General features: G+C 28.8%; 2 protein-coding genes across 3 annotated transcripts in view; one reads left to right on the top strand and one right to left on the bottom strand.

The window, feature by feature from the left end:
• The window catches only part of Srr (Serine racemase), a 65195-nt gene extending 63848 nt beyond the window's left edge, over positions 1–1347 (top strand). The window contains exons 9-10 of the mRNA XM_014422355.3: positions 641–866; positions 1170–1347. Of these exons, the coding sequence (XP_014277841.1) occupies positions 641–866; positions 1170–1298 (355 nt within the window). The 3' untranslated portion in view covers positions 1299–1347. The remainder of the gene's footprint in view (positions 1–640; positions 867–1169) is intronic.
• A 4102-nt stretch (positions 1348–5449) lies between these two features.
• Positions 5450–12818, bottom strand: part of LOC106681823 (carboxypeptidase D) — a gene marked incomplete at its 5' end in the record, with an annotated part of 14832 nt that continues 7463 nt past the window's right edge. Inside the window, 8 exon segments of one of the 2 annotated variants that reach the window (XM_067052764.1) lie at positions 5450–7363; positions 8371–8520; positions 9068–9220; positions 9324–9440; positions 11370–11511; positions 11585–11733; positions 11860–11968; positions 12390–12479. In XM_067052764.1, coding sequence (XP_066908865.1) covers positions 7239–7363; positions 8371–8520; positions 9068–9220; positions 9324–9440; positions 11370–11511; positions 11585–11733; positions 11860–11968; positions 12390–12479 — 1035 coding nt within the window. 2 annotated transcript variants of the gene reach the window in all.

The following is a 12818-nucleotide window of genomic DNA, read 5'->3' as shown; positions in this document are numbered from 1 at the left end:
TATATAAAATGAAGCTAACTAATAAGGCAAATAGTAGTTCCAACTGTCTTGACACAACCTTTCCTCACCATTGCCTTACAAGATTGTGCTTTAAGGAATAAAAAATTCAAATTCCATTGTTTATACTTCAATGAAAATTTCTTAGTAGGATTAAATAAATCTATTATTATTGTTTATATTTTAAGCAACTAAAGTCCAAAGCCCAATTTCCAAGTGGAAAGCAGTAGTCCAAGACAGCCAGGCGTGGAGAGGGCTGGTTCGGACACCCAAAAATCCAACCGAAAAAAAAAATCAGTTTAATGGTACAAAGTTTTTGCCTAATGTGTCAGAGATTATATTATATATTTTCATTCTGTCTCAAACACTTAACTGAGCTGTTACTCTTATTACATTCCATAAACTTTCCGGATAATATTATTTTATTGGTAAATCCAATTTCTACCGTTTAATAAAGAAAGAGGAGGAATATTTTAACACAAATAGTTGGTAATATAAGCAAAAGTCAGTTAATATTGTCAATTGAATCCAAATATAGTCCAAAAATATTATTTTTTAAACTTTCTGAACTGTCTTTCTTTTCACTCTTAGAACAACATAGTTAAAAGAGATTATTATAACTAAAATACTATATTTTTTCCAGAGTTGTCATTCCTCTGTGCGGTGGTAATATTGATACAACTATTTTGGGGAGATGTTTAGAACGTGGTTTAGCAGTAGACGGACGTCTAGTGAAATTTTCAGTGACAGTAAGTGACAGACCAGGAGGGATAGCAGATCTCTGTAAGCTAGTGAATAAAACAGGGGTATCAATTAAGGACATAATGCACGAAAGAGCATGGATTGCATCAGATGTATTCAGCGTTCAGGTAATAAGATTAATAAATATTGACCATTAAAACAAAAAAAAAGTATTTTTGACATTGATTCAAATAAATGGTACAATTAATGAATGAATCAAAATATAACTTAATTTAATCAATAGTAATATTCATTCTACTGATAACAAGAATCGACTATTACTTCAACTCATTTCAATTGAATTTCATTAATCATATTAAAATTTTTAAAAATTCAGTTTAATAAACATAAAAAAAATATAGCATAAAACAAAAAAAATGAAAACATGCATATAATTATCTGTCCACCAATCATATATTGTATTCTTCTAGGTGACAGTGGTATGTGAAACCATGGACAAAGATCACGCTAACAAGCTTCGACAAGTATTGAACAAGAATTATACCAGAGTTGTGTTTGGGGACACAATCAACCCTAATGTAAATGGTTTCTGTAACTAATAGAACTATTTTAGAATGTTTTTGTAAATATAAAAAAGTCTCATCTTAATTTTTTGAAACATAAAAGAGAGAAAACCTTAAAATTCAATATGAGTAATAAAAAGAACGTACAAATACATATCAAATTATATTTAAGTTTGAACAAATTTTAAACGTATCCCTTAAATCGGAAACTTTAAGAGTTTGGACCCAATGATATGCACAAATAAGATGTATAAAATGAAATTAACATCACTTAGTTAAAATTTAATGGATGCTTCTAACAGTGGGCCTTGATTTATGTTATATATGTACAGGTTGTATGGACGAAAACATATATATATAAACAATTTTATTCTGGGACACAAGATCTATATGTGTGCACGCATGTACGCGCGCAACACACGCGGACGTGTACACATCGGTTATTATCTGAAAAAATATATATTTTTTCTTTATCAATATTTCAGTACATATCAATAATTTAACAGGATTTTCCTTTTTTCCGCTAAGAAGAATGAATATTATCTCTGATCTCAAATTCGTAAATTTTAGCACTTTCTTTTTTTAATTATGCATCAAACCCTCCGTTCCTCTTTAATCTGGATGTCGAGTCTGGCCAATGCAACTTTGACCTTGCACAATCAACAGAATGATCGCATTTTCTGGATCGATTGATGACTCACAGTTTTTAAATACCATCTAGGAAAAATATAATTTATCATAAACTACCAAAGTAGAATTGCTGTGTAAGAAGAGTGAAAATAGGTGTATCTCCAGATATTTTCCTCATAAATCTAGCATTGTCAGTTCATGTTATATACGTGAATGGTACGCAATAGCGAAGGGAAAATTCTATAATTTTCAACCACCTCTCTTTTCATCCCACAAAAATTCATTCTTCAACTTTCATTCATTTAAGGTATAGTGAAGTGAAAAAAATGTGTCCATAATCTTATTATTCCCCATTCATCTGCCTGCCCTCAGTTGAACAATGATCAGTATTTTACATCACTTTTACCATATTTGAGTACTGAACAACATAAAAAAATCTTATTTACCTGTCATGAAGTATTTTGAACATACGATTTTTTTTTTAATTTCTCATTCCCCTGGCTGCCCATCTTTTTTGTTTTCTTAATTATATTTTCGTTTTTACCTCTTAGTTATTCTTTATCTTAAATTAAACAGTTCTATTCATTTGAAAATGTATTCCTGAATAAAATTATTGTTCCTAAATTGTGTAAATTTTTATTCTGATTCATAAACATGAATTTTTTCAATATACTCCTATTACCTTTGTTTTCCTTTAACTTTAATATTTTGGAGCGAAATTCCATCGAAATATTACCAATATGGACCAGTTTTTAAATGCTGTCATATTCTAAGTTCACGATTCCAATTTTGAAGGGTGTCCCTGCTCTGCTAGGAAATTTTTTTTTTTTCACTTTATGTAATATTTCATTTTGTTATTTTATTGATTTTAATATAATAGACTGTAAATCCTTAGTAGCAAAATTCCTTATATATTAGCTACTTTCTCAAGTTCAATGAAGAATTTATTTCCCTAGTTTCCATAGTTTTTGTTAATATTCCTTTTTGTAGTTTTAACAATTTACTAATGAGATAGTCAGTCATTAATGTATCACTTAGTAACTAATGTTTAATAAAGTATACTCAAAGGAAAAGAAAACGGTTGTATATTTTTAACATACATATATATTTCCTCTAAAATGTAAAATCAGCATCTAAATTAACAATTTGGAAACCATATGGTGTAAGATTAATGATGAAAAATTCTATAACATAATATTCAACGTCTTCCCTGAACCTTCACCATAAAGTCAAATTTTGGACAGAAATTATTTTACTTTCTGCAGTTGTTATCCTCCCTAGACCATGTTGTAGTTGTAGTTGATATAAAACTCTCTACAGTTTTTTTCTTTTGTTCAGATCCTTTCTATTCTATGGACAATGTTTCCACAAAAAAACAGTGTGTTTGTGACTAGACCTGAAATATATACACAGTGAATCTCAAACAGTAAACAAATCTCTACATTGAGAGCAAACACAAATGATCAAATCTAATTTAAGAGATGTACACTAAACATATAGTAATGTTTTGACCTCTAATTCCACCAAGAATTTTAATCCTGACAATGACCTTCATATGTTTCCAGCCCTATTCATACTCCAACAAAGTTTAGGTCAAGCTATTTTAAACTGACTATGAGAATTAACTTGATATCAGCCGAACTAAATACTTTAACAAAGCATTCCTCCTGTTTATTTTTTTAAACTGAATGATCTACTACCAATCATCACATCACATTTGCCCTTCGTCATAAACCAAGAAAGTGCCCCACACTATCTTTTAGTAATATTGCCCTTACCCCTATCGAACAGATCCCCTTCCTTGGACTACATCGGGACAAACCAGTAGCTTGGAATCCTCACACAAAACTGAAAAGACAGGAAACTCCACATTGATACCGACTATTACAGAACTTACTAGACAAATTGGTTTAAACTTTCAATCCACTACAAAAGACTGATCTACAGACTATAATAAGGCCTACCTGGATATATGGAGTTGAAATTTGGGGCTTCGTATTCCTCCCGGGTCCAATCCTTACAAACAAAAACTCTTCATTTCCTTAATGTTGCTTACTTTGTCACAAATAAAATCATCCATAAAGACCTTAATGTTCCATATGTAACAGCTCTAGTCTGAACCAGATATCAATCCTTCCATTATAAACTCCTTAACCACCCAAACCAACTAGATTCTAACCTTGCTTCCTCTTCCATTCCTGACGACAAGCCTTCGATGCGCCTGAAAAGAAGATGGTCTCGAGACTTTATAATTAAATGTTAGTAAAGACATTTGGTAGTCTCTCTACAACTCTGTATCACACCATTATGATTCTACATCAAATGTACTAAATTTATTATTATGTAAATACTCGTACAGTTATAAATATATAATTTTTACAAGTTCATTTTAATTTTTGAAATGTTGTATTATACTCTAAGGTACTAATGCCTTTTGTTGGTGCCTCTCATATTATTATTAAAGTTGAAGATGAACAATAAGAAACTTTTTTACCAGGCTTGAAAAAATCCTAATTTGAAGAAAGAATCTAAACAAAACTGTTATCAATTTATCATAATACTACGACATTAAACATTATTTCCACACAACAAGAAAATAAGGTAAATGATTTTCATATAAATACATATTTTTTACTAACAAAGATATTGCCATGAACTAACTCATTTTTTGTTTTGGCTCATTTGAAATCAATTGAAACCAATTTCAATATACATATTTCACAAGTGTATACATATTTTACTCTATATTTGTAATTTCTTATTTGTATTCATATAAAAATTAGAATAAGAGTATTAGAAAGAAAGTCTTCAAAATACCAGTTGACATTATGCAATTACTATGTTCTATATAACTTACAAGGACATCTTAATTTTAATATCACAGCATCCATATAATTCACAAACCCATTCCTAATATCTACTAGAACTGGTAGTACTTTCATTCCAACTATCATTATTCCCAAGAACCCAAGCCTAACTAGATATCTCCTCTTTATAATTCTTTGAATTAAAGACACTCTATTTTCATTCTTTCTAAACCAGTGAAGCCTGAATGATGATTTGTTTTCTACTTCTAATGTGTAAATTAACCTCCCCACACTGTTAGAAGGTTGAACCAGAATAGATTCCACCTCTATAGATCTCTGGATTTTCTAGTGTTCACTTAAAATTCGTTTGGAGTTGTATTTATTTAAGCTGATGATAGCTGTGATAATTTTTTGAAACAGATTAAATTAAATTTGTATTTTACTATGAAAATCCATATGACTGCTGGCACAGCCTTACTTGGGTAGCATAAACAGGACAGTTCATGTCAGAAGCATTTAGTCCATGTGGATGACAATGCAAAACCTCACAAAGCTAGATCTTCAAATGAATTCTTACAAGACCAAAAAACTTTATGTCTGAATAATACAAATTCAGCAAACCTAAATCTAAGATAGATTTCAGGACAAAGTACTATGCCACAACAGCCTCTGGATGAACTGCAAGTACACTCTTGGAAGATCCCAAACAATAGCATATATGTGTGTGTTTTTGAAAATGAAAAAACAAAACAAGGTAAATTTTATTTATTAAAAAATGTACAAATAAATTTATTTGTGAAAATTAACAACATTAAAAAAAAAATAACATTCATTGTATTTTAAATGATTCACTTATTTGTAAATGAGAATATATCACAATATGGTGTAGAGTTATTGTGGGGCTATATCATGTAGAATCATTCAGGCCCCCTCAATTAGTTGATACTGAGTATCTATTAGTTAAGTTCTGCTACCAACTGAGCTCCTCATACTTCCAGCCAAATAGTCAATAAAGCTTGGTTTGTTAACAATCCTCTATATAAATAACAGCCATCATCACTTTTTTAAGAATCTTTTCATAACTCATCCTGACCACATCAGTTCATCAGAACAGGCATATAAAGCTCCTTGAAGATCATATACTTCTGTTGGTCTTAATAATAATAAGTCCAAATATTCTTCGAATAACCTTTTACTTAAATATAAGACTTAAAGTTTCAGCCTTAAAACTAAACCACAACATTTGGATTACAAATGGATCAATCGAACAACTAAGGGATTTGTACAAAACAATGTATAAGCTTTGGACACTGAAACATGTTAACACTTTATCAACTTGAAGGGCTAAATATATTCTTGAATGGATTGATAAATACTAACATGCTGAGCACCACAGTAGCCTATGATTGCCAATTTGAACTTTCACATGTGGCAAAGGACTTCTTGAATATTATATACAGTAAAACCTGAAAAAAAAATCTGGTCTAGTCTCACAAACTTGGCCCATCAAAATTCCATTGTGTTTTTTATTTATTTATTACATGTTTCTCTTATAACATAAATACTATAAAATCTATATATTCTAAGATTACATCTATAAAGATGCAAATATGTCCAAGAAACACACAAAGTTATCCCAAGATCACTATCAAAACTTTGTGCGGTCCTCAGATTGCCAACAATCAAAATGATGTAAATCAGAAATTGGAGATTTATAATACAATTTATGATGTTAATATAATATTGTTTAACATAATATATAGAAATAAAACCAAAAAAAAGTTAATCCAACACAAAACTTTGAAATATATCCCAAGACTGCCATAACAAGTTTCACAAGAATTCAGGGTGGTCCCATGGCCACCAATAATCAAAGTAACATGAATTGAAAATGAAGCAATATCATATCATATTTTTTACCACAATTTATACAAAACAACAATAAAATGTTGGCCAACTTAAAAGTCTGAAATTATCACCTGGCATGCCCATAGCACTCACTAATTTGTTAACTTCACATTACTGATATACATAAGACAAAATGGAATGGGCAAGGGATCCAAAAGTATAAAAACTATAAAGTCTAAGACACCTGCAATGAAAGGGATACATTCCAAAACAGATTCATAGGACAGAAAGCTTCTAGACAACTTTCCATAGATAAATCGATTGGTCCTCAAATATTGTTTAATGCATTAATGGAATGTTCTACAACTAAAGAATTACAAGGCACAGAGAATAGATGGTCTTCTTCCAGATTTTCTTAAATATCGTGGTGAGGGACTGCCCTGAGGTAATGAAGGCTATGCAAAACATCTGTTGTTCATTGACATCTTGGTAAAAGGAGCAGAGGCTGAGACCCAGTAGCATGTATATAATAATATTTCTTAAAGTTTAATATAGCCCTAGTTTAGTTAAGGGTTTTAAAATTGAAACAGTCACAGTGTTAAACATATGTATGCGTATATATGTGTGTGTGTATATATATATATATATATATATATATGTAAATTATGATTTAAAATTAATTTTTTTAAAATCATGTATATTGTTTCTTCAAACTTTGTTGAATCTCTAAAACATCAACAATATCTTCATCTGACAAGCTGCTTTCATCTTCAATATCACTATGGTCATAATAAGGCACTGTTTTAAAAGTATTCCCTGAAAAAAATATAAAGAAGAAAAAATTAAAATTAAATGCAAAAATTTAGAGATAGCATAAAAAGATTTTAAATATCATAGTTTTCTTTACCACTTGGTATCTTAATTGAAATAGTCTGATATACAAACAATAAGATGACAAAGATAAAGAAGACGAATGTTTAAAAAGAAGTATTCATCAAGCAGCTTCAGAAGACATTGGCAGATTTTTGGATAACAAAAAGCACAATAAATATTGGAGGAATAATGAATGTGAAAAACAACTAAAAAGAAATTTATAACTAATGACTCTCAACTCAAACATAATCCCACTAATGCTTATCGAACATGAAAATACTAAAAAAGAAACTACTAGTGAGAAATTTCAAACATAAGAGGTTCTAGGAAAAAATATAATAGTTAATAGGCTTCTTATTTCATGGGATCAGTTTTAAGAGTTTACAAAACGTAGTTAGACTTTAGACATCAAAATCAAAATATTTAAAAAAATGAGTATAATGTAAAATTGTGAAGGTAAAGAATTTTTTTTATTATTACTCATAAAACCATATTTGTATTAGTCACAATTCAATATAAATTAATTATACTTTTAGAAAAATAAAAAAACAATATAATACTAATAAATCAGTTCAAATAATGAGTTGATACATTTAAGAAGGTTGAGACAAAGCCCAGTAGGTTACTAGATTGATAATAATAAAAGAATATCATTGTAAAGTATCGAGATTATCGATATATAGTTGAAAACCATTGTTATATCATTATATCATTTCGGCTTACCAACTCTAAACGCAACCCGCATATATGAGGCTGGAGAGGTTAGAGGGTTAGCTAATTCATAACACTGTCATCACTCTAATTAATAGAAGAGATTAAAAGAAAATGTATATAATACCCATTAAATAATAAATTCATTATTAAAAAATAAATAAAAAATTAAACAAAATTATTTATGTGTGTGTTTATATACAAGCATATACCTACAATACAGAGTTTGATATACTTACCTCTAATTGGGGTTTTGAATAAATCTGATTCATCATCTTCAAATAGTGATGGTTTTTGAGGCACTAGTGAAAAACCGGAACGTCCTTTTTCTGGTTTGCAGAGGAAATAACAAAATAATATTACCCCACTTAACAATACAATAATTAGAACTGGAATGAAAAGAAAAAATAATATTAGAGCCATTGTAGGATAGCTAATAAAATTAAATAGGTTTAAATTAAGATAATCATTTAAACTGCATAGAATGTTCCACCTGAGTCCTGTTTCATAATGAAATTTAGTAGTATTAGTTCAGAAATGAAAGTATATAAATACAAAGCTAAAGCACTAATACTAATTTTCTTAATAATGTGAACAACTATTATTACTATAAGAATTAAAAAGTATACAAGAAGTCAGCAATGCACAAATCATGAGATTGTATCAAATAAAAACAACTAAAGTAATATATTAGTTTCAATATTATGAAACAGGGCTTCTGAAAGATTTTATTATTCCTTCAAACTACAGAAACAATAATTAATAGCCTATTTTATGCCATTTATTCTGATTATTTCTTTTTAGTAGCTTTGTAAACATGAAATAAAGGGTTCACAGATATAATTACTATTATAATTTGAGATAAGAATAAGAATTACACAATTACTAAATAACTTGTAAACATAAAATGTTATATAGAATATCAATTCAATTTACCAGTCAACAAAATAAAAACAAAACGAGGTAATCCTATCACACTTTCTAATTTAACAATTTCGAATATAATTTGTTCAGGTTTGTTGTTTTTTATTTGAGCAAGTTTTGTAGAAGATGAATAGCCTTCTGCAGATACTGTAGCAGTGTACTCCCCTAAAACAAAAAGCATAATTGTAAAATACATGCAAAAGCTAGGAGAAAATATTGACTTTAAAGTCAGACATACAAATTAGGGACAAAAAATTAAATCTATTACCTGTGGGAAGGGGAATCCAAAAAGCACCATTTTCTTTAACTCCATAAGAAACATTTTTCTCTTCAATGAATATAGTGGCATGTAGAACTGGATGATGATTTGAATCAATTACATAACCTATAATTAAACACAACTCAAAGTTCTAGATTTAATTTATTTTCATAAAATAATACCCCAAAATGAAAAGTTAAAAATAATTTGCTTAAAACATTATTAAAATAAATGAAACAAATTATTTTATCAGAATTACAGAGATATTGTTGACCATGGATCTATTCAAAGTAAATAAAATACAGCTTTAATGTATACCCTTTTATTTCAACCTGTGTTGTAGACCTTCATGAGGACTAAACAAGAATGAATAAAGTTTTAGAATTTTAGGAAAAATAAATAAGTGGAAATACATATACTGTCACTGCATTATATGTCCCCAAGTAATACTACTTTATTATTTTTCTTTTTTTCTTCCTTCTTAATAATCACTTTATAATCCTTGTTTCATGTTTTGCTTAGACCTGATAAAGATCTACTACTTGGGCAAATCAAAGCAGAAGTATACTTTAGCCCTTTTTGCCCAGTGCTGCAATATCGTACAAAATAAACTAGTGACCACCTGATCCCTTCCCTTTATTTCCTAAATGTCTACTAATGCTTTTCTTAGTAACTAAAAGGGGGAGTTAACATCATGCCTTTAATTATTTTTTTACTCTCTTATAATCTAAATTTACTTTTGTTGTTTTGAAGTGTTATTAATTATTTAGTACTTGAAATAATGAGGATAGAAAAAATAATTAATTCTTATTTATAAATTCATTTGTAACTGTTGTGATTAATTGTTAATAATTTAATCTAAAGACCAAACTATGACTTACATGCTATCCTGGTGTCCTGGTTAAGACTTTTTTCATATGAATAACACTAGTGCATAAACACACCACCAGGCACTTTCAAAGAGCAGAACGTGCAATAATAAATTTTAGTATATTATTCCAAACATTGTGAATTGGATAGAAAACATGTTTCACATCAGAATAAAATGTAATAATATAAATGTAAATCCGAATAACATGGAAATTCGGTCTTTTAATGATTTTTAAACAGTCCTGTTGTTAAAGAGGGAATTTGATTTGTCTTCATATTCCATAGTTATGGAAATTACTGGCCCAAACTAGAACTAGAGGCTGAAATAGGAATAATTGAGCTTGTATCATGAATCTTTTAATTGAACATTAATTCTTAGTTTCGTTACATCATTTTATTTGATTTGTTCACAGATAAATTGTAAAATAAAAAATAAGACAAAATGTGCAAAATTTTGCTACATAAAACAAGTGCCAATAGTGACACCCTTTTCACGATTCAAATTTCTGATGGTTTGGCTGAACTTAAAGCTAGAGGACAAAAGATGCAATTGCAAATAAATTTGAATGTTGCTGTGGCAATGTCTCTATGTTATAATGAGAGAATTCGATGTGATTTCAACCTGACTGGTCTATTTTAGAATTACCTGTGCCTTTAGAGTTAGTTAAAATATTTTAAAATTGGATTGTTATTCAATCAATGAAAATTATAACTTTTAAATATGTCAATTAACTGTTTCTAAAGTGAAGTGCACTCATTCTAATAATTAATATTAATTTAATTATATTCAAGTGTTTACCAGTGGGTGGATACATAGAAGATAAAATAGAAAAATTCAGGTAAGAATTTTATCGATGCAAAGTTGGAGGACATCTAAGAAATATACAATAAATGAAGCACCATAACTTTTACTTATAATGTTTGTTTGTTTTTTTGTATAAATTTAACTTGATGCATATTATTTTTGTTTAATATTAAGAAAAAGTATTCAATTGTATGCCATATTTATTTACTCCAAATTATTCCTGGAATATCTGAAAGAACAGAGTAAAATATTTTGAAAAAAAGAAAATGATATTTTTTATTACTTTTTATTTTGTTTATAATTATTATTTACTGTTGATTTTATTTTTTACCGTTTATTAACAGTAATGAGGAAGTGGTAACAATATGTAAAATACTAACCAGTGATTCCTGGTTTATTCACAGGAGTATGAACAGTAGGTAGAGTGAAATGAGAAGATTCCAATTCAATGTCGATATCTGTGAATGTTGCTTCATGAACAATAACAGTTACAAGTTTTGTTTTATGAAATGGGCACATTATCTAAAAATAATCAATAAAATGTAAATAACTTCAATTTTTTCTGAAAAATATTATCGTTTATTCAAGATCCAACCTTGAGGGCATAAAATCCAGGAGGCAAAGTAAATTTAAACAAGGCTTCATTTGGAGAAACATTAATTGTGTATGCAGCAGATTCATTAACAGTTACTACAGCTTCTCGCATTGGGTTATTCATCGAGTCAAAAACCCTTCCCTTAATACCTGACAACAAACAAAATTCACTTTTTGGTGAGTCAAATAAGGATAGATTAAATTCAATAATAAACAGTAGTATTAGGTCCTAATTAAATAACCAAATAACCTGACTCATAAAAATAACCAACTAACCTTGCATTGCTTTATACAATAAGCCAACTAAGGGTTTCAAATAATGTCGCCAAATATTAGGGATTGCTGTTGGTAAAACATAGCTACAGCAGTCAATTTGGGCAGATAACTAGAAAAAAATTAAAATAAAGCTGTAATAAGTTCAGTCAAAAATGACTTTTTTAACTAATATTTAAGTATATACCATCGTGTAACCATCTGACCATTGTTTCTCCAATTCTCAAATATATTCAATTTTCATTACAAAGAATAATTCTTTAAATGATACCATGGCCTTTTGGATTATTCAAAATTTATTGACAAATTTCTACTAGACATAGTTCCGGCTCAGTGATTAGCTCATGAAAAATCATTGTTCAGGGTAATTTACTTTTTCCAAATTATGCAGATTAATTAAATTAAAACATATTCATATTAATATTTTGGTTAAAACAAATACCTAATACATTTTTTTTTTTTAATGAAATAGCAAATAAATATATTTAAACTATCAATAAATCAAAATAATGTACTATTTCAAAACTACTTACCCCAGTAATATTGTAAGTGTGCTGCAGCATATCTAGAAGTGACTGTTTTAGAGATGTCACTTTTGTTACACTTCCAGAACATTTACCAACCTAAATCAGTATTATGACAATTATAATAACATTAAGATATACACAAATAATGATTTTAGAAAATAATTATTTTAAAAGATTATTAGTATAAAAAAGAACCAAGAATCTGTTAAGAGGCCTTGGAAGGATTATCAATATTATTATATTTTTATTCCCTCTTTAGAAGCAATCTAGAACTAAACACTAAAATGAAAACCAAAAGTCTATGCTGAATTGACATACATGATAAAAATGTTCACATGTTTAGTTTTGCTTAAGCATTACAAGGTGCCTTGTAGATATGGGTAAACCCAAGATATTAGTAAGGTTGGGCTGAATGAAAATACAAGCGTTTAATTT

The sequence above is a fragment of the Halyomorpha halys genome, unplaced genomic scaffold (genome assembly GCF_000696795.3).
Source record: "Halyomorpha halys isolate HHAL.00 unplaced genomic scaffold, Hhal_1.1 Scaffold367.1, whole genome shotgun sequence".
In the NCBI taxonomy this organism is placed as follows: domain Eukaryota; kingdom Metazoa; phylum Arthropoda; class Insecta; order Hemiptera; family Pentatomidae; genus Halyomorpha; species Halyomorpha halys.
The sequence above is the reverse complement of the archived record's forward strand: the minus strand, read 5'-3'. Positions and strand labels throughout refer to the sequence as shown.